This window comes from Cheilinus undulatus, linkage group 5, assembly GCF_018320785.1.
Source record: "Cheilinus undulatus linkage group 5, ASM1832078v1, whole genome shotgun sequence".
In the NCBI taxonomy this organism is placed as follows: Eukaryota; Metazoa; Chordata; class Actinopteri; order Labriformes; family Labridae; genus Cheilinus; species Cheilinus undulatus.
Genome location: NC_054869.1, coordinates 39,286,052 through 39,309,410, shown reverse-complemented (window position 1 = coordinate 39,309,410; position 23,359 = coordinate 39,286,052). Strand labels below are relative to the sequence as shown.

The 23,359-nt window shown below is 39.0% G+C and overlaps 1 protein-coding gene across 2 annotated transcripts in view; it reads left to right on the top strand.

The window, feature by feature from the left end:
• grid2 (glutamate receptor, ionotropic, delta 2) overlaps positions 1 to 23,359 on the top strand; it is a 923,745-nt gene that overhangs the window by 804,623 nt on the left and 95,763 nt on the right. For both annotated transcript variants that reach the window (XM_041786464.1, XM_041786465.1), the window contains exon 13: positions 1,412 to 1,607. In XM_041786464.1, the coding sequence (XP_041642398.1) occupies positions 1,412 to 1,607 (196 nt within the window). The remainder of the gene's footprint in view (positions 1 to 1,411; positions 1,608 to 23,359) is intronic.

Genomic DNA, 23,359 nt, shown 5'->3' with positions numbered 1-23,359 from the left:
AAAGGCAACTCTAAAAAGGTTAGAAGTATTAGCAACACATGAATTAGGATTTGAATACCGCCATGTATGATTTCCTTGTTTTTCTGTGCTATGATATATTCATAATAAGGCTACATGCAGTGAAACATGATGTTGGTGCCATGATGGTTGATGATGAATACAAATACCTTCACACCTCTATGAATTCTAAATTACAAACCAAAATTACTCTTGAATTAGTGAAATGAAGCTTAGTGTTAGTTCATGCAAGACACAATAGTCATACACCCTACCACAATCAGCTGACAGCCAGCTCATCCCAGTTATCACCTCCCATATCCCACAGCCAATCACAGCTCTTTCTCTCAACACAAAGGTGCATTTAACTATAATGTACTTCTCACTAATCCCTGCTTGCATTAATACTGATCCACCATGCTGTTGTTGCTGCTGGTAAAGCTTAATACCCTCCACCCCAGCCTCCTCTTTTATAGAATAAAGCTTGTTACACCCTCATATTCATATTCATGCTACTATTGATTAAAGGCGTTTGCTCTATTATTATTGTATTTAATATGCATTATCATAAATGTATCTATCCAAACGGAGTTTCTAGCCATGTGACAGACTCTTCATTTCTAGATAGTTCAGATGGGTTACCACAGCTCATTCTGCTTTAACCTTGTCTGTGGTGTCCCATAGAGTTTGGCCTTAGGGCCCAAATTCTTCTTGTTCTTTTTTTTCTTTCTATACAACAAAGGGATTAGTTAGACTTGCTAAGCCAAGGGATTGGTCAGAATCTATGTCGGTCATCAGGCAAATCCATCTTGAAAGACTCCAATCCACAATCTTTGTGCTGAATCAAACACAGTTCGGTCCAATTAGATTTTAGGAGAATGAGGCAGCAGCTACAGGTGGGGTTACTGTAAGCCGATTGCAATGGCTGTTGCTTTATGAAGTGGTCATCTCAGATGTAGCATTAATAAAGTGGCAGTTTTATCAGAACTGGACCACATTTCTCTGTTTGTGGACCAAAAACGTTTTTTTTTCTGGTGTGTCAGGATAGAGATGTGTCTTTTTTGAGGGCGACACAGATACAGAACAAACTTGGAGGGCTGTTTGACTATAATAAGGTGTCATGAATTTTAGATAAAGCCAAGGTTATGTTTGTGGGAATATTAAGACAAACACAGAAGTTGAAACTTGACAATATAAAAATGGAAAAAAGTTTATAAAAGTTTTTGGATGTCTTAATAGACCACAAGTTCTGCAGGAAACCACACATAAAGTATTTACCTTGTCATTGACCAATATTACTACAACAAAATCCACCAAAGAACAGCTAAAATTGTGTAGAACAATGCTATGTGTATCTAAATAGCTGAAAACAACCAGAAAACTCAATTTTTTTGTACCACTTTTGCCTCCTTAGGTCTCTCCAGGACTTATCCAAACAGACCGAGCTGCCTTATGGTACAGTGTTGGACTCAGCAGTGTATGATCAGGTGCGCTCCAAGGCCATGAACCCCTTTGAGAGGGATCCCATGTATTCCCAGATGTGGCGAATGATAAATCGCACGGGAGGAGGAGAAAACAATGTCGAAGAGTCTAAAGAAGGCATCCGCAAGGTAAGTTTTTAATGAGCTGCTATTCCTAAACTTAAGAGCATTGAGAGAAGGAAAATCACAGTCATTTGTAAAATGCTCGCAAATGTTGAATGTGATGAGGTCTGAATACATGGGAGCAGGTGCAAGGTTGAAGTCAAAGCCAGGCATTCAAAGCGTTCACATTCAAGCCATCACTTTCCAGTGTTTACCTTTTTTATTTTGTTTGTTTGTCCTTCAGCCTGTTTTCTTAAAATTAAATTAGTCTTTGGGGCTGACGTGTGCACTGCTTTATAATTTGAGTCTCCACTGATGTCACCACTGTAATGATGGATTTTTGAAATAAGACTTGAAGGGTCTTTTTAAATCAGCACTACAGCAGCATTTAAGATATAATATATTATTTACTTCAGATGTTTGAATCAAACAATCTCATTAAATCTCTTCAGCAGTAAAGAGAGCAGAGATAAAGGGATTGGTATTTACAAGTCAACATTTACCTCATCTGAACCTCTCATATCATAATGTATAATGTAAGCTGACATTAGCATTTGAAAAGATGATCCTGTGGTTTGATCACACAAAACCATCCCATCTGTCCTAGAGAGTGTTTCTGCCTAGTATTACGTTCAATGTCCAAACCAATCATAAAACAAGTCATGTTGAAAGGCACAGCACAATGTGTGCAAATGTTTCTGAATATGCACAGCTGGTAAATAACATCACAACACTTTACACAGAGGGATCATTTAAGTATTATCTCTGTTGTAATGATACCAGTAGGGATGAGAGCACACACTTATCCTCATAGAAAAACTCTCCTTACATTTGAATGCTCGAGTTTATAAAAAGTAATAGTGCGTTCACGTTAGGTACAACTGTTTCATACTGCTCCTCCTCTCTCTCTTGCTGATCTGCATTCACATGACATGCCAACACACACTTGCATTGTTTTTTTTTTTTAGTTTTTTTAGTTTTATTTTATTATTATTTCATCGTGCCATACACCAAAAGAGGTGCCCAGCCCTCACGGGCTTACAAGACACTGAAATACAAAACAAATAAGAGCAATCAAGCAAAGATGAGAGCAACTCATCACAGTACATATCAGACAGGAACAGATCAAGTGTTAACAAAATGTTGTTCATTTGCAATTAGACTATACACTTGTTATTAGACAGCAGCTTTAGTCAAATATAAAGTGTCCTCTTACGCTGTTGAAAAGCATTCAGCACAAATTGTGCAAGTTGAAACACTTTGTGAGTAAACAAAAATTTGAGTCTTTCTTCATCAGACATAGAAAACAAATCAGGACACTCTGCAGACATTTTACAGAAAAGCTGACATCTTAAGTTGTGATACAGAGGACAATAGAATAAAAAGTGCATTTCGTTTTCAACTTCACCCAAATCACACAACACACACATTCGCTCTTCCTCAGGAACAGCATGGAAGCGACCTGTTTCCAGGGCAAGAGGAAGAATGCCACATCTGAGCTGAGCACAGACAGATCTCTGAGCCCTGGTTAGGTTTAGAGTGACATATGTACGGTCCAACACAGTAAACTGTGATATGTATGTATGGTTTGCAAATCTACCAATGAGAAGAAAGAAAAAGAGGCAAACAAGCGCATTTGTATTCGTTTGTGCTTCAGTCAGTAAAATCCACCCCACAGTCTACTATGCATGTTTTTATCTTATTTAAGTCAACAGCAACAACACTATTCCAACTTCCACATCTACCATGCAGCAAAGAGGTTTAAATGTGCCCGTGCTGATGGTTTCTGAAGAGACTGAAGACATCAAGGATTGCATTTACAGCTGTACTTGTTCAGTGCTACAGTGCTCTGTAGCAAGTTGCATCAGCTATGTCTAAGTTTGTCTACCCTACATTGAAACTAGTTAAGATGTAACTTGAGTCGTCTCATTCTTTGGTCGCACTACAGAGATGTAAAGTCATTTGCTACACTGTGAAACCAAACAAGTTGAAACTACTCAACATTTTTGTTGAAACTGATTGCATCAAAGTTTTTAAGTAGTGAAATAGATTTTTTCAGTGGTCATTACTCGTACATTTATGTTGAGTTGACTTGGCTTTTAGAAGTTAAACTGCACTGTGGAGTCAGTGAGTAACTGTATCAGTAACTTCGCTCATGGTGCAAAAGTCTCTAGTGCCCAAAGGCATTCTGGGTAAGTCTGTATATTAAGGATGATTTTCAAATAATTTAAGTACAATGAAAACATTTAAACAGTTAGAATGAGTGGGTACTGTTTACTTTCAACTGAAAAAGTGTTCAATTTACTCAGAAAAATAGAGCTGAAATAGCTGTTTTGAATTTCTAAGTTAACAAAATTTATTTATTTTTTAACAACCATCAATCGTTTGATCTTACAGTGTAGAAAAGCATAATAGTCAAACAAGTCAAACTATCATCACAGATATGACCTTTTCACTTCATTTGACTAATCAGTGGAACCATTTTAATGCATTGGTTGTTACAGTGCTGCCTCTCATACTGGATTGTCTGTGAACAGACTAACGGCTGCATATAACCGTTCATCTTGAAACTGCAATGAAAGAGAGTGTAAATATGTGGTGGAAATTCTCGCCATTCATGAAGAGCTAAAGCGTGAGTCCAAAGAAAGCCATATATTTCTAAAGAATGTAATTGATCATGGAGAACAGACTGCTGACACCAAACAGCCTGCCAGCCACAAGCATCTTGTACAAATTTGGGGACACATTACTTATATTTAAGCACAAATATCACTTCAGTCAGGACCTTTTTTGAAAGAAACACTTGCTTTGCAGCTATGAATATTTCTTTATTAGCAGGGAGAGAAGCAGCAAAACCCCCAGTGCAGAGCGAGCACCAGTGACAACAGAATGAAACTGATTAAGCCAGACGCAGAACGAAGGAGGAGCTGGGGTGGAGGAGGGTTGCAAGAGCAGCTTGTCGTGAGAGCAGCAGAGTTTAGCCTAACAGAGTAGTATTAGTAAGGCAGCCTGAGTGTGATTAGCCAAAAGCATGATTAGAGTTAATCAGCTGGCTGTCAGCTTATGAGGGCTTGGGTGAGATCAGCTGATCTCAATTATGGCAGTGCTGGACTCTGTGGCCAGCCTGAACTAATACTATATGACTGATTTAATAACTTTGGTTTTATTTTAAATTGAGCTCTTCATCATTTTAGATTATATTTTAGATTATATTTTATCATCCTTCAACCCCCATGGTGTCTTATGACCCCCACTTCAGCGATCACTGGAGTAGACAATGGATGAATAATGGTAGTGGTGTCTTGACTTTTGTCCCTAACGTGAAGCCACGTTGTTATTGTGCTTATCTGCCTGCTCTAGTGTTTGACTCAACAGATATTATGAAGATCTTACCCAATGTTGTGGTTAAGTGTGTATCTTGTCAAATCCCTGGTTTCTTTTGATACAGTATATAAGCAGCTCAGTCTGTAAGAACCTGGTTTGGAAACTAGAGAGTCAAAGGTTCAAGCCCCATCATGGACAAATGGCAAAAACTGGGCTGGTGGTCTTAGAAGTGCTGGTTCACTTTCTGAGCTCTGCACCAAACGTCCAACTGCTCAGGGCTACTCGTCAGTGTGCAGCCCCCTCATTTTGACATCCCTCCATTAATGTATGCCCTTACAACCTTGTTTGTGCATTTGTTTCTATATCAGTCTGTATGTGTGTGTATGTGTGTGTAGCACGTTTTGGCAATAGAGTAAAAATAAGTCCTGCTTCAGGATTAATAAAGTGTGTCTTCTTATTCATGAGATTCTAACTTCACTTACAGAGGTATTTTCCATCAGTGTACCAGTGAAGCTTAACTCCACTTCATATCCTTCTAATTCAAACAGCAAATTGAATACTAATACAGTATACAGTACATCCTTATTGTCCGCAGCAGCACCACAGTCCTGTTTTGATCTACAGCTCATGCTACAGGCTTGTCTGTGCTGTTCGGGGGATAAATCCATCTAAACGATGTTAATGATACACAGATAACAGGCACATGCTTAAATACTTAATTCCCTTGGTGATCACAGTAGCATCATAACTACCTGACTGCTGCATCTGATTTGCATGCATCCCACTTTCTGTTTGCATCGCACGTCTCTCTCTCGCTCTCCTAGGGAGGGCCTCACTCTCTCCCGCCTTCCTGCAGAATATATTAGGGTTGAACCGTTGCCAGCAATGGAAGCGTTGGAAGTGTTGGGAGGAGGGATTAAAGTGGCAGGTGGTGTTTTTTAAATGATGAGATAAATGCTGCACATAACTGCATATAAGCACACGACTATTAACATTCACTCACACATATTGCTTGGCTGCAGAGGTGTTTATTTAGCACTTATAACTAATTAGTCGGGTGTCAAGAATCATGAATAAGTCATTTTTATTATTGCCATACAGTTGTGTGCGTTAAAGCAAATTTATATTAATAATACTGATTATTTCTCCACATTTGCAGCTTTAAAAAAAAACACCGCACCTCTGATATGATTTCATAATATTAACATCAAAATGTTCATTCAGTACCTACAAAGTCCTTATATCCTGTGTGTTGGAATAAGGATCACATTTCTCAACACAAAGAAGGGTAAAAATATCGACTACATATGCAAACCCTGATATATAGTCAAGTAAATACAACACAAAGATGAGATATTTATTTTTCAGACAGATTTATTTTTACGTTTTTGTAAATACACACTGTGAATTTGATTCCTGCAACAAAACCCATAAAGTTTGGACAGGGGCATATTTACCAATGAAAACACTTTTTCTGCATTTTCAAGTCATAGAGCGTAACATACGAAGTCACATGACCAGCTCACTCCAAGACAACATGGTGGGGCACGTGTGGACAAAAGACGAGACTGAGACTTTTCTTAACATCATACTTAAACCCTTATACATGGCTTTTGCCATACATACAGACTTTGTCTTTGAACTATCATCCTTTGCCATCATCTTTTGTTCAAAATTATCAAGGCAACTGCTCTAGATTTAATCATAAACATACCAAAACGCATCGGGTTTTGAACATCCAGCTTTCTTGCAGCAGAGTCACGCAAGATGAGATTTTACGAGAATTGCAAGGCTCATGCCCAAAACTCCCTTCAATAGAAACACATTCAAACTGGAAACCCAGCAATTGTTCAGTATTTAAAGTAGAATTATTTCTTTATGGGCTTATTAATTTACTCAGCAGTGCAGGGTATCTGCAATATTATGCCGATGTGTCAAGAAGAGGCAAAAAACTCAAAAGAGTTCCCAAGTGCAGGTTAACTATAAAAGATTAAGTTATACAATCAAAAAAGGCAAAAACCACAACACAAGGAGAATCAACCAAGGAACCATAAGGGAAAATCCACAAAACAAAACTTACTTTAAGTCCACTTAAAGTCAGCATGTCTGACAGGGACAGGGAGGAAACAAAACTTAAATAAACAGAAACAGAAAAAAAAACTAACGGCTGCATATAACCTTTGCCAAAAACAGAAAACACCAGAACTTAGGGGGACAAAATGACACAACAACCTAACCTTATATACAAAATGAAACTGGAAACATGAAAAATACACAAATTTCACACAGAAACACCAAAGAAAGTCAGAAACATGGATCTTGACTGTTGCAGCTTGTGCAGAATGTGTCCCGGCATTGTCTTTCTGAAATAAGCTGGGACTCCTGAAAAGGACGTTATCTGGAGGAAGCATGCTTGTTTGCACCTCTCAGTATTAATGGTGCTTTCACAGATGTACAAGTGACCCACACCATGGGCACTAATACACCCACACACCATAACAAATGCTGGCTTTCAAACTTTGCTTTGATACCAGTCTTGATGGTCCTTTATCTCTTTAGCCAGGAGGACTCAATTGGCAAGAATTCCAAAAACAAACTAAAAAGTGGACTTATCATACCATAGCACACTTTTCCACTTTAGGTCAGTCCATCTCAGATGAGCTTTGGCCCAGAGGAGACAGTGACACGTCTGGATGTTGATGATATATTACTTTAATTCTGCATGGTAGAGTTTATCTTACATTTAAATATGGGGCTATGCACTGAGTAAACTGACATTGGTTTTGTAAAGGGATCCTGAGCCCACAACCAAGTAAAGAGCCTTGCACCATTGAGTGCTATTGAATGAGCTTTCCATAAATGCTCCTTTTATACCCAATCGTGGTATGATCACCTGTTCACAACTAGCCTGTGGGCATGTGTAATGTTCCAGGTGTTTTTTTTTTACATTTGACAACTTTCCCAGTCTTTCATGCTCCTGTCCCAGGAGCAAAATTTCAAAATTTTGTCCAAAATTATTAGTCTGAATGTTAAAAATCTTTTTTCTGTATTCAACTAAATGTAGGTTGCAAATCAGTTGCAAATGACTGTATTATGTTTTATTCAGATTTAAAGGATGTCCCAATTTGTTGGGGACTGAGATTTGCAGATAAGTTTCAAAGAGCTTTCAAAAGAGATATGTACAAATGTATAACTTTTCAAGACCTAAATAAAAAGGTTTATACAGATGTTGTATTGAGTCAGGATAAGTAAGGTTTGCAGCTGCACTAAAATACAAAATTCCCTCTATGGATGCTCAGAAATTTTTCTCAAACAATGAAATTTTTGCTGAAGACTCCTCAGAGAAAAGGAGCAAAAGTATGAGGCACTGTCCCTCCTCTTCTCAGACATGTCAAAAATCACTCATCATTGCATTGTTAGTGAGATATAAGTCAGATAGGATTTCTTTCACTGCTCTGGAAACAGACTTGGCACACAGGAAACATTTGGTCTTAACCGTAGCCAACATGAGATAGGTTAACTCAATGTTTTTCTCATCTAGTTACCTTCAGGGACTTTTGGGCAATATCACTTCTACCCTGTTTGTACATCAGTGTCACATCACTGCTACCAAAGGGCAACCAAATGTGACTGCAGTATCACAACAGTGGTAATAACCAGATGATCAGCTGAGCCTCCAGGGTGATGTGGAGCTGACCATTCAGGCAGAGTTTGTATGATTCAAGGCCAGAGACACTGACAGACATGGCAAGATAGAAAGACAAATATAAAGCCTGTTTGTTGGTGTTTTTAAGTGGAACAGTCTGGTCTTTGCAGGTTCTTACTTTGTGAAGAGACTCCTTAGTAAAGGAATGATGAATGGACTTTAGCTTATATAGCAATTTTCAAGTTGTCTGTCTATTCATTACACAGTGGAAGCTGCTATGGAAGGTGTCCATCGCTGAAGCTAAGATGGGACTTCCCTGATCCAAAGTTACAAAATTGTATGGTTTCAATTAACATTTCCACTACAGTATACAGGTGGTATTAAACAAGTTGTTCTAAAGAGAATAAAATACCCAGTGCCACAGTGCTACTTAGTGTTCAATAGTAGCCACCATTCCAAACTTTTTTTGCCCTCCGGGCTTCTAAAGCAGTCACTTTCCTCAAAAACCATCTTAAGCACATGATGTCATCATTCGTCAACCATTTACATGGCGTCCTGTTGTTCTGGGGATTTTGGCACGTGGATCAAGAAATTCAAAAGCGGAGAAAAACAGATGTGAGGACAAAATATGTTTGGGCTTAAGCGTGTATTATGAGGAGAATCAGGGCAAATCTAGGCACAAGAAGGGGCCATATATGTACAAAGACATCCTGCTCAGGAAACAGAATTTAGCAAGGTGGAGAGAGGGTCAGTTTTTAGAAGTCATCCCCTTCGTCCTCTGACACTGTCTCTACTGATTTAATGGATTCCTTCATTCTGATATATATATTTTTTCACTGTCTCTTTTGTTTCTTTGTTGTTGTGACTGTTTTGTTCACTCCATTGTTTGCAAATGTCTGTCTTACTTCCTCTCAATGTTCCAAAACTGCTCTCTCGCTCCACCTTTACTGCCCTTTCTGTATTTCTCTGTGTTCTTCCGCCTCTCCTTAAAATTTCCACCCTCTGCACCCTCCCCTGCCTCTCTAGCAGGCTCTTCTTCATCTACATTGTGTTAAAGGCTACAGGGTGCACTCTAGTGGTGCATTAATGCCCGTCCCTCTCTCTGTCTGTGCTGCAGTTACACAAGCGGATGTTTTCTCTCAGCTGCACTGACTCCTACAGAGAAGCTGCTGTCATGTTTGATTACACATTTAAACCTCCAGCTAATAAATGGCACTCAAGTTCTTTTATTTATCCACCTTAACTCAGACTTATAAGTGTAAGTTCAAAATAAATCTGCTGCCACACTGATGATGTCATCCTGTACATTTAGTGATGGGGGCTCAAAATAATCTGCTTGCATTGAAGTTCTCTTGAGTATGATATACCTTGGAGGAAGCAAAAAGATGTGTTAAAGACTAAATGATCTCTTTTCTCGCATGAGCATTAACACACGCTGATAAACCGATCATTATCTGACTCCTGGAGTTAACCAATTACTTAAGTGGTCGTATAAACAGCATTATCTGATTTGCTTTATTGAGTAGAGGCTGTTATCAGATCATGAAAACAGTATTAACACACCTTGCTCTTTACCTGATAATCTGTTTTATTCAGTGCATGTACTGTTGGGGGTCACAGGGGGTGTTGGAGCCTATCCCAGCTGTCATTGAGCAAGAGGCAGGGTACACCCTGGACTGGTCACCAGTCAATCGCAGACAGACAACCAGGCATGCTCACATTCACACCTACGGACAATTTTTAGAGTCACCAATTAACCTAACAAGTATGTTTCTGGTGATGGGAGGAAGCCGGAGTACCTGGGGAGAACCTGCGCATGCACGGGGAGAACATGCAAACTCCACACAGAAAGGCCCTGACCAAGAAGCGAACCATGGACTTTCTTGCTGTGAGGCAACAGCGCTAACCCCTGCGCTGCCATGCAGCCCCACCTAGAGCCATTTTAAATTAAATTATTGATCATTTTTAAGCCATGCACACTCACTTTGTACTATCAATAACCTACTTGTAATAATCTGAAATAAACTGATATAGATACCAACATACATTGGATAACAGACATAAGGGATCAGGGTCATTGATTTTCATTGATGTTGGCCCTCTTATTAATACTACTTTATGATCTAACTCTTCATCGATAGTATTAGTTATATTCACAGGATTATTTGTGTGTTTAGGGTGGAAAAATGAGACATGTTTCTAACTGAACTCATTAACCAATTGTTAACCCTATAGAACCCAACGTAGCACCGGCGCTACGATAAGCATATCCATTTTTGATTGGACCGGATAAGATAGATGGATCATTCTTTTTGCATATAAAACCACTAACATTTCACACATTGACCATGTTTCAGAGCGCTTTTTCATTGCAGTGATGGCTTTGTAAAAATACACAATAAAATGCACATAACAATAATCTTTATAAATGAGACCACGGGTATTTGCAGCACTTCCTATGTTGAAATAAAAGTCATCATGTTATGGGCATGACCTGTCACATGATTCTTAAGTGACCCTACCTCATAGGCTCCCCACCCCAACAACAGGAAGTGGCGTATTTTCCAGAAAGTTGTATTTTTTTCCACGGAATACATTGAAGAACTTAGCCTGCACACATACTCGCCCTCCCTCACATTTCACCCCTACTTTTTTACAAAAACACTCAGACACACAACCCACACACACAACAGACATCCATCACACACACACCTTTGACACACTGCCACACATATGTAGTTATGCAAAACCCCGGTCATGCCAAACAGTTTTGGAGCTGGCATGAAACTTTCGAAATAATTACAGCGTTGGATGAAGAGTCCAACTACTCATCTGGCTCGTTTTTTTTAACAGGTTACAAAATTGAGTTTTTCTAAAAAAGAAAGTTATGAACACAGCACAAATAAATTTCCTGTGGTTGCAAAGGATATTGTGCAACTTTTTTTACATTTACAAATCTTAGGGATACAGTTGTGCAATTTCTGTATTTTGAAATACATGTGAAAAAAACAAAAACAATTGTCATTTTTTTAGGTTTATCGCACTTTTAAGCAATTGCTTGTTGTAGTTAAGACATAAGTCAATACATGTTATTAAAACTTGGGATATAAGGGTTATATTGATGTGAAGCAAATAAACATACTCCCAAAAATGGCACAACAGTATGTAAAAATGTAAGAATATGTTCTGGCGGACTTGCACAATGGTAGACTTTAAAGGGTCAAATATGCCAGAACAGCAGTTGAGGATTTTTATCATCCACCATATTTGTTTTTCCTCCTAAGTCACATTTGAGCATGCAAGTTTCCGTTAAATCTCAAGTGTGTGCAATCTTCATGGTGAAGGCAGATGGCAGGTATGTGGTCTCACAGTCTGACCTAGTCATCTCGTCACTAGATTCTAGTGTGTGCATTCAGGGGATTATAAGATAAAAAAATATATATTTTAAAACTACCTTTATATCCTTGGTCTTTCACATTTTTAAAATCATTTAAGATCAAATAAAAGTGTGTGACCAGACTAACTTGAATATTCCAAGTTATCAGATTATTGTGATTAAGAAATTTTCATCTTGAATGCTATCAGCAGATAAATGCTGACTAGTCTTTATACTGAAACCGACTTCTAAAGTATTCTTTTATTCTTGCTCTGACAGTGAGCCAGTGAAAAGTACCTGGAATAGTGTTTTAAGCCAGGGGCTATTTTGATGTGTTATTAACCAAGCCCTGGAGTCAATCAGACTCAGACATCTTTTGTTCTCTACCTCTGTTTGATTTATTTCAATGTGTTTGTCTTCTTCAATCCGGTCTCTTTTTTTATCTGATTTCTGTGAGGTTAAAACCTTGATATATATCCCCCCTCAGTGCCGTGCTCTCTCTCTCTCCTCTTCCTCATGCTACCTTCTCTCAGGCCATTTTCTGTCCCACAGTAAACCACTTACTCCTTTTTGTCACCGTTGTGTCTTGGCACTATGGATTTTCTTCCGTTTCAGACGTGATTCCCCGCAGCAGAAAAACATTATGTGTCAGACCAGGTCAATGTCTGAGCTGTCACTAGTTTAACTCACACACATAAATAAACCAAAAAAAAAATACACATTCATATAGAAATACTCGCATGCATGCAAAAAACACATTTTCACATGTACTGAGCAGTATGTTTTTACACATACCAGCATATTCCTTCATCTGCACATCATGACTGCACTGACACACAAACTAAGGTTGGGAGCGCTGCTCGGCGAGGCCTGTCAAAGAGTAATATATACATCTCTCCCATTTGAGTCTGTGATCAAGGCATTCAATAAACTAAGAGGTGTTACACCTCATATCTCATTAACTCTGAGTCACATACAGTCCATATATCAAAGACAAGTGTGCTGCATGTCACCATTTGACGTAATGATGTGCACATTTACTCTTCATTGGTCTCTATTTATTTCTGCATGACTCAATGTAGTGGTTGTTCTGTGTTGAACCAGGTTTAAACACTCATTACTGGCACTTCTGGTATCACAATTTTTAACACTTTATTTTTTTTTTCATAAATCAGTGTTATTGCCTTTTACATCTGCCAGTTTTTTTTTTTCAGATCTTAAAGCAATAGAAAATGCCAAGAAAAGATGCTGACTATGACTTTTCAATGTTAAATTAAATGTACCATATAGCAGCAGGTCTTTCACAGCTACTCTTGTAGTGATAATTCCATCAAGAACACTCTCATTATACATTTAACCATTTTATTGTAAAGTGAATTAAATGTTTTACTTTAGAAATCACCATATGGATAGATACATTTATGACAATGTGTATTGAATACAATAAAAATGAGATCAAAAGCAATTCATCCATGGAAGCATGAACCTGAATATGAGGGTGCAATATGCTTTATACTATAAGGGAGGAGGGGGGGGTGGAGGAGGTTCAGCTCTACCAGCAGCAGCGTTGTTGTGCATCAGTTCACCCCTGTGTTGAGAAATAGAGCCGTGATCGGCTGTGGGAGCTGGGAGGTGATAATTAGGATCAGCTGGCCATCAGCTGATCACGGCTGGGCATATGACTACTGTGTCCTTCATGAAGTAACACTAGGCTATATTCTCCAAAGATGATTAAACAGAGAGAATAATAATTATACTAACTGTTGGTTAACAAGTTATGCCAAAAAGATTCATAGTAAAAGCGGTGATATTAGCTAGCAAAGCATAACAACATGTTGAGCCCAGATAACTCCATTACCAATTAGAACCATTACAGAAGTGTTGGGTCTTGACCACAGAGATTCTCATAAATACCATTTATCACATGGATAACAAATACGTTTTCCAAATTTTATTTTATTTTCACTTTAACTTTCACCTTGTTGTATAGGCTACCACAAGTAGTTAAATAACTTTTGAACCATAGATCATAGGAACTTCCTTTCTTTCTGGTTGAAGCTTGTTATTGTGCCCTTCTAATTGAGCTAACCATGCCCTTGTAGCCTTCATGGAGGCTTTTTTAGCAAGCCTGGAGCTCAAGCCTGGAGCTCAAGTGGTATTTAAAGAATACCTTCACACCAGTAACTCAAATACTGAATGTCTTTTTATCCATTTTTTAATCAATTTTGGATTTTTTTGCTGTCACTAGCTTAGCTTGCTAACCACCATATGATATCCCACAATGCTTTGTGATGGGATGTCACATCCAAAGGCAGGCTGTTTCGTCTTTATGTCGGGGCAGATCATGCAGGAGACAAACTGAGTGGCTCATGATGGAGCGAAAGAAACACAAAGAGGCTGTGATTTGTCCCTCAGTGTCACTGCAGACAGGAACTGCTTTGAATTATGGTATTAAAACAGCCAACACAAAAAAGCGCTAGGACTTTTTCTAAATATGTGGATATTTTGAAGAATTTTTGTAACAAAATGATTTTATTTCTTCACTTTTTGGACAGTCTTTTGCCAGTTCTTAGTGATGGGTTCCTTTGCTTACCTCTCAATGTCAATGGATTGGCCAGATCCCATGTCTGTTATCAGGGTAATCTAACTTGCAAAGCTTTAAGCAGGCTTCTCCCAAATGACCCAGGTATTAAACAAGACTTGATCAAGGAAATAACCAATTTGCAGAGAACTGAATGTATACCATCCCACAGAGATTTAATCTTAGTGATAAGTAGTAGTTTTTCAAGAAAAATAAACTTAATTTAAAATTTTTTTGCACAGCTTGTTACAAAAAGCTTTAGGACAGTATAGTGTGGCCTGGCAAGAAGACACCAGGTGTAAATGACGAGTCAACAGGGGCCTCAGAAGAGGTTGCTCATGTTATAAAAAGTATCAGTCCCAGTGGAAACTCATAAGAACATATTAGAAACAGTATGTAAGTAACTAAAGCAGTAATTAGGTGCAAGTTATGCCAAGTGATGGCAAGAATCCATAATGCTGCCAGGAAGCTGTCAAGACAAACTGCAAGACTTTCCTTCTAAGTTTTTCTTCTTCGTGGGTATGTGTGTTGTTGAGCAGGCCTATTAGCTCAGGAGTTCCTGACAGCGCAGCATCTGACTGTTGTGCTGATGAGTAAAAGTAAAGATTAAAAAGAGGAATTTAATTATGTAGCCTTTTAATTACTTAACCTCTGTGCCTCCTTGAGTGTTACTTTTTAAGAGACTGAGCCGGACAATATTGAGATGTTCTATTACTGTTTCAGGCATCATATGTTGTTCATAAGATGGGAAATCAACTAAACATCTTCAATATTTTACCCTTTAAATGATTTTGTAAACCAAACATGCTCAATATAATTTGGCTTTTTTGACAAAAAAAACAAAACAAAAAAAACAAAAACAAAACTCTTTAATGTCAAAGTGAAAACTGATTTCTACAAAATTATGTCAATTAAAAAAATCCGAGGTAGAGAAGATGATTGCTTTAATATTCACCCCCTTTAAAGTGAATAACCTAATTCAACAGAGGTATAGCCAACTGGCACTAGTATTGTCACAATTAGTGAAATGTGGATCACCTGAGTGCAGTCAATGTGTCTCATGTAATTGTAGTATAAAGACCCCTGTGTCTAAAGATCCAGTTAATGGGTATTCCTGACTACTATTACACCATGGAGACAAAAGAACACACCATCCCCATTGTGAAGCATAGAAGTGGCAGCGTCATGCTGTGGGGATGCTTCTCAGCAGCCAGGGACACATACAGGTGTAAAGTTTAAAAGGCTGACAGAGAAATACTGGCAAAGATGGATTTAAAACCAAGCGATCGCTTCAGTCATTTAGCTACTTATTTTATATCTGTATATATCAGGCTAGAATCTAAAGACATATAACCTTGTAAAGGTTAACGGGGTTAGAAAGTGACAGGACCGATCAGGCATAAGAGGCAGTACTTCCATCTGCGTCGGAGTCGTGCAAAAGCAAGCAGCAACAAGAGGACAGTGCAATTATGGTGGAAGAGATTAGCATGGATGCTGCTATACCGTCAGTTTTGTCAGAACTTGATGACATTTCTTTGCTAAAAGAAGAACAAAGAACAGCAGTGAGCTATTTTCTTTGTGGATACAATGTTTTTGCCGTTCTCCCGACCAGACTTGGCAAGAGTCTAAACCTCACGTGTTTTGTGACAGACAGAATGTTCATCCAATCACCCTCTGAGTTTTTTTTCAAAGGCTCTGCCCCTTCCCAAACACCGTTTATGGGATGTTTTCCAGATCGATGTGTGAAACATATCCATCAGACATGTCAGGTTAAAAGAAATACAGACCAGATTGGAAACATTTCCAGAGTCATGTGATAGCACTCAGTAGATAGTCATAGTAGTTTGTTGTGCAGCTTTCATTTTAAGACAGCAGACGTAAAACAGCAGTCAATCAATGCTGCTTTCCAGCCAAGGTCACTGACCCAGTCATACATGAAATAGCTGTGAGCCTCAAGACACCTTCATTTGACTTTATTTGTGGTATCGACTCTATCAACCGTCAGAAAAATCACTTTTCCTTGAAGTGCAGGGGGATCATATCCAAAAGATTTTCTGCTGAGCTTTACGTTCCTCTGATTCCCACCCAGCATTTTTCACTTCATTGCCCCCCCCCATCTGACTTTCAGGCATCATCTGGGTTCACCTGATTATAACCAAACTCATCAACAAAGTGGACAGTGGTCGCAGCCAATGATATACTCTTGTGGAGTATGACTAGTTCTTGTTTCTGTTTATGTGTGTGTGTGTTATTGAACTTTTTTTTTTTTTCCCTGATCCAGTTTAATCAGAACTGATGCCCCACTGTGTATCTAATCCTTTATTATTTCCAGTCCAGTTTTTAGTAAGCATGCAAGAGTCACCGTGCAAATTGACTGTGTTGTAAACACACACCTGCACACCTTCCCCATTTGTCCCATTTGTCCAGCCAGTGGGTAGATTTCATCTTGCTTGCAAGGCTTGCAGGGGAAATAATTCTATGATTTCCACTGATTAAGAAAACAAAGCCCAACTGGAGTAAAACACCAGCACAAATATCAATCATATGTCAAGGCTTTGCTAAATTTGGCAGATCTAATGAAGTCAAAAAGGTACCAAGCCAAATGTTCACTAAGAAGAGCCAGAATTCCCATCACTAATGTGCACTACAAAGATTATCATAGGAAACTGTGAAAAAAAGAACACTTTGCTGTGGAGGTGGGACAGATTGTGCAGCATCACATGCAAAAGGTCTATCCAGCGTATGTGCTTATACTGCAGCTTCAGTGGAAACACAATGTTTATGCTTCCTATATTTCCTTCACCTATGGCTTCTACATGTGATGATTTTGTTTCCAGTCACGACTTATTCCGCCTGATGCCACCGGAGGCTCTAACATATCATGGAATTGAAAATGGAAATGTCTCCCTGAGTGCCTTTTAAGTCCTGACAGTGTAGCACGAGCATGCATACATGCACTCACGCTCGGAGAGGAAACCCGCACACACACCTCTAAATCTTCACATTTGCATGCTCGTATGCACACATACACACACCTGCATCGTTTGATGTAAGTGTCCCTGTGTGAATATATGACAGCCACTCTCCGTCAGGCCTCAAGAGTCTCAGATGTCTGCCGAGTGATTTTAGAGTTGAGTGGATTGCCAGTTTGAATGATTTTCTGTCTGTGTGACTTTCTGCGGCACTATGGGAAGGCTCCACTTAAGAGAATGCATTTTTTTTCCCACACGTCCTTGCGCACTGTATATTATCATTACCCCCAAGTCTTCTACTGATGGCAGCTTCCACAAAGGAATAAAAAAGCACTGAAACCTTTACTGCAACATTAACTGAAATCAAGGCTAAAGTTAAAAAAAAGCATGGTAAGGGCTCTTACTCCTCTACAAAGACACTTTATGATTTGACAGGAAAATATGGCAGCAGTGACTTTACTACCTCTCCAACCTAGCCCTGAACCAAGCTTGAAACAGAAGCACGATGCCTTTGATAAAATATGGATAATTCTGACTTCACCCATGCATGGACTGAACATCCAATCAAGGCAAAAGGAGCTGGAAGAGGAGGGAAAAAAGGAGGCAAGCTGGTGTGCTGGAAACAGAGAGTGTGAAGTTAAATTCCTCATACATATATACATGTTCAGATTATACTGTACGGAGGACATTAACCACAGCTACTGCACTTTTGCATGTCTGCTTTCATGAGTAAAACTTCAAGGTAGAAAAGCTTGAATTTGAATTGGAAATGTGTTTGTGTGTTACCTTACTCGCAAGGATCTGACATGTTCTGCTGATAAGGTCACACAGAAGCCGACGGAGTTCATTCATGTTGTCTTGTTTAAAGATGCAGAAAGCAACATGAACATACCAAGTAAGAAAGTCTACCTCTACTCCCTCTGCTGCCTCATATCACTCTGCAAAGCCCCTTCAAAGAAATGATGCTCCAAACGTCCACATGTTCTCCTTAGATGTCTAACATGCCATTCACAATAATTCTGTGTTGAAGAATACAGTGAGGTGGTAACAATAGCGACAGTCATTGGCTTGTCTGACACGCTCTTTGTATCACGGGTGACTATTAACATACAAATAATACATCTTCTCAATTGTGTTGTTTCCTTTGTAGGTCATAAAGAGACATCAGCGTCAGTTTCAGTCTGTTTTGTTGCTGTCTAAAAGAGTCAAAAACAGTGCGTAAAGGTGCCACACATGCATTAAAAAAGCAGCTGAGAGCCTCAGACAGATTTAACGCTTGGTTATTTCTTATCGATAGCAATGTCAAAGTAATACTATCCAATGAAATAAGGCCTCTGTCACTTACTCCTATGAAATATTCTATCACAGACTGGCATCACTGTGTTTTTGTTGTTAAAGAACAGCACAAATCCTCTTGTCCACATCATTTGTTTAATTCCATCATAGTAAACATTTGTATTCCCTTGCAAAAAATGATGTTCCAGGACCTTCCAGTTCCATTTTTTTTTTTTTTTGTCCACCTGTTCCTGCCTGTAGCGGTGTCTAAACTGCCCGTTGCCGCTAAACTTGCTTTGGGTCCTGTAGGTTCTGGTTCCCAGAGCAGCCCTCTACTCTGATCTTACCAGAGTTCCATCAGTTGATGTCCATCACACCAAACTCCAACCTCGATCCTTGCGATGGAAAATCGGTCCCATTTAGAGATCCAGATCATTTGGCTCAAATTTGCATTAAATAACAACAAAAAATGGAGGAAAGGAAACTGGTACTCAAATAGGAGCTAGAGGCAAGAGCCGTTTTGAGCACAGGCTTGTTTGTGAATTTGGTCTCCTACCACACAAGGTTTATCTGCTTGATAGTCTATCAAGGTTTCAATTAAAAGCATGTTTGAGACAAAACAAGGATGTCTTTATACAGGGCTCAGCTACTCTCTTAGGTCATTATAAGACCATTAAGACTCATATCTCTCTTCATTTAACTAGATCATTCATTCCCTCCCCATATTGGAGAAAAGCTAAGCCGTAGACTCACTTAAAAAGAAAAAATAACATCAATTGTTTTAATTGAGAATATCCCAACCTAATATGCCTACATACACTTGTTCTTAACAAAAGAACTATGCATAAACTAGCCATTATATTATTATTATTATTATTATTATAGGGTTAAAAAGTAGCTAATTTATATGAAAATAAATACTTTTTTTCTATTTTAAACGTCGTACATGTGCGTGAGCCAGAACTTAGAGTTTTTTAAATTAGAAAGTTGAAAATCCAACCACTGTTTTCAGTTTAGTTTCTTCTAGATCTTTTACTTGACACTGCTGTAAATCTATGATGCTATAAAAACGATAGTTTTGAGTTTCTAATGACAAAATGTACAACTTTTTAAACTCAGAAATTCTGGGTTTGTTTTCCTGTAAATATACAACTTTATAATCTCAAAATGTTATTTTTTCCCCAAAAAAATGTCATCCCAAAAATTACTTTTCTTTTCTTTTTTTTTTTTTTTTTTTTTTTTTTTTAACCCATTAGGGTCCTTGAGGAGTGCCCAGATCTCTGAGTATTTGTGTGAGCATAACAGATAATTCTGTTATACTCAGGTAAAACTATTTTTTTTGTAAAGTGTAGGGATCATACTTAATGTATGTATAAACTTTCAGATGATAACTGCAGCATAGAGAACATTTAGAGCTGTGAAGTACTAACTTTCCTTCATTCTCATTCATTCCTGGTCACTGCCCCCCACTTCGTGTCCTCCAACAGACTTTCAGGATCATGTGATTGCAAACAGCCTAGCCTCTTATAACCTACAGCCAAACATGCAAAAACACATTTGCTTCATCTTCTGTGTCACCAAAGTCACTTTTTTGGGCCTTTTTTGAAGTATATTTGATGTCACCACTCCTCAAACACACCGTTTTACTTCTTGTATAACTTTATTGATTTCTTCACTCGTCCTACATATGCCGAACTCCATCCTGTAACAAGCCCATCACTTTATACCTCCCTATCACCATCTGCCCATTTAACATAATGACTCCAGAAAATTATGATTAAAATTACTATCATTTCTTCACCTCTGCTCCATATATCTCCAGACTGGAAGTAAGGAGCTGTTTAATGTGGGCCTATAAGCTTTCACCAATTTACCATAATGACTTCAGTGATGATGATAAAGATTGCGCTGATTTGTCCACCAGATAGAAAATGATGGTAAATCAACCAAGACCTGCTTGGATCCTCCAGCCCCGGGTGAGGCCCATCATGGCACTCTGGAGGACGATCGAGACGGAGCAGAGGAAGGGGGAGGGGAGGAGAGGGGAGACGATGTGGTCGGGGAATGGTTGCTTGGGGAGTGTGAAGGGGGGAAATTGGGAGATTTAGGGAGGTGGAAATAGCCTGATAAGGGAGAAACTAAGGGACTTAAGGAGTGCTGGAGACTGAGTGCAAATGGGGGAGAAAGAAAGAGGGGCAAGGAGAAGAAAGGAGGAGAAACAAAGGATTTGACAGTAGGGACAAAGGTGGCGTCAGAATGGAGGAAATTAGAGTGAAGGAGATATGAGAGATTGAGGAGAACAAGCATGAAGACACAAGAGGATGTGGATGGATTAACACCATTTTTAATACATAAACTATTTATTTTCCTTGTGCATTAGTGGACTCTTGGGTGCATTAATCAGTTGGACAAAAAGCCATCAAATCATGACAAAAAATCGCAATCAAACATTAGAGAGAGGATTTGTTGAGACAGAGAAAGGCAGGATTCGTCTGACTGCAAATGAGACCTCTCCTCCAGTGACAATGATGCGTTAAGTGGCCCGGGTCGTATTTTTCCTCCTCGTAAAACTTCATTACATGCGGCTTATACGATTATATTCACATAGGAGGTGAGATCAGAGAAACATAGAAGGGAAAATAAAAACAAGGGGTGAAGCGTGGATAGATGGATGGACTGGCAGAAGGAAGGATGAGTAACACAGGATGTAGTGAAGGTGATAAAGGGAGGCAGATAGTGGAGCAGGGAAAAGTAAGAAGAGAAATAGGAAGGCTTATGGCAGACAGATTAATGGATGGAGGGAGTAAACACAATGGAGGGAGAGTAAGCTTTGGGAAGATGGCATAAAAAAAACAAAAAATCAGGTTGGTGTCAGGAGCACACAAATGTGAATCTATTGCCATATTTCATGCACTGAAGTCCTGAAATATTCAGATTTTTTGGAGGGGATTTGCAGCACTTTTCCCAGCCAGCCTCCTAGTAAAATTTCCATAAGTCATGGTGAGTTGAAATCTGAAAGTAGCAGGAAATATGAAGGAAAATTCATCTCAAGCAAGTGGGCAAGTGTGATTATGTTCATATGCTGCAATTTGCGTGATCTTGATGCACTTAGTAAAGCTGCTTCGTTCTCTTTTCTGCTTCTGATCTACTCGTTCGTTGACACTATGTATGTCCAATTTCATGTTGCACTGATACAAACTGTCATCATTACTCATACCAGGTCGCTTCATCAACTGTCTTGGTTATTTGGGAGCACTGCACAGTGACTGAATCATTCTTTTGCATCATGATCTGACTCCTGAGTCTACCCAACTCCCAAAGCCTACAAGGAAAATCTCTCATGCAGCACCTTTACATGGTCTTAGTCGTACTAAAACTGGACTTTTAAAGTCCAAGTCAGTATCTTTACACATTGTACAAAGTCAAATTCCCCGAAGTCAGCCTAGAAAGTTTTGTGATTTGTGTTGATGGGATTTTAACAGCTGTAAGCTGCATAGCTTTGCCACCATGCGTAACTTTTCAAAGACAGGCATGGATATTATTAATGCACAACTTCCTATACTTTGTGAAAAAAAAGCTATAAAGCTCTGCTGAGTGAAAAAGGTGAAAGAAAATCCTAAAAAAAAAAAAATGTCTTCCTTTCAGACACTCCTGGTACCTTGTCATTTATTGCTTTCCTTGTTCCTCACTGGTTCCAATACAAGCAACACTGCAAGTTTGCTCCATTCTTCTTTTCAAACTGTTCAAGCTTTGTCAACTTGCATAGGGATTAGGCATGAACAGCCCTTTCCCAGTCCAGCCACAATTTTTCTATTGGATTGAGGTCTGACAGGCTTTGACATGGCCACTCCAGAACATTCACCTTGTTGTCTCTAAACCAGAAACCTTCTCCCAAGCAGAAGTTCTCTTGCAGGCTGAATAAGATTGTCCTCCAAAATTGTCTTATATTTTGCTGCATTCATTTTACCCTCTACCTTTACAAGCCTTCCAGGGCTGGCTGCTGAGAAGCATCCCCACAGCATGATGCTGCCACTAACGTGCGCCACAGTGGGGATTGTGTGTTTGTAGTGATGTGCAGTGCTTGGTGTCCGCCAGACATAGTGTCTTTTCTCACGGTCTCATCAGACCAAAGAACTTTCTTTCACTTGACCGTGGAGTCTCCCATATGAAATCTAGTGTAGATTTGATATCAGGTTTCTTCAACAGTGGCTTTTTCTTTACTACTCTCCCATAAAGCTTTGACTGGTGAAGAACCCAAGCAGCAGTTGTTGAATGCAGAGTCCCTCTCATCTCAGCTGCTGAAGCTTGTAACTCCTTCAGAGTAGTAATAGGTGTCTTAGTGGCTTCTCTCGCACTTGTCTCCTTCTTGCATGGTCACTAAGTTTGTGAGGATGGCCTGATCTAGGCAGATTTACACATGTGCCATATTCCTTCCATTTCTTGATGATAATGGATTTAACTTAACTCTGGGAGATGTTCAGTGCCTTAAATGTATTTTATCCAACTTTTCCTCTGAGTTGCCTGGAGTGTTCTTTTGTCTTCATGGTGTAACGGTAGCCAGGAAAACTGATTAACCGGTGACTGGACCTTTCAGACACAAGTGTC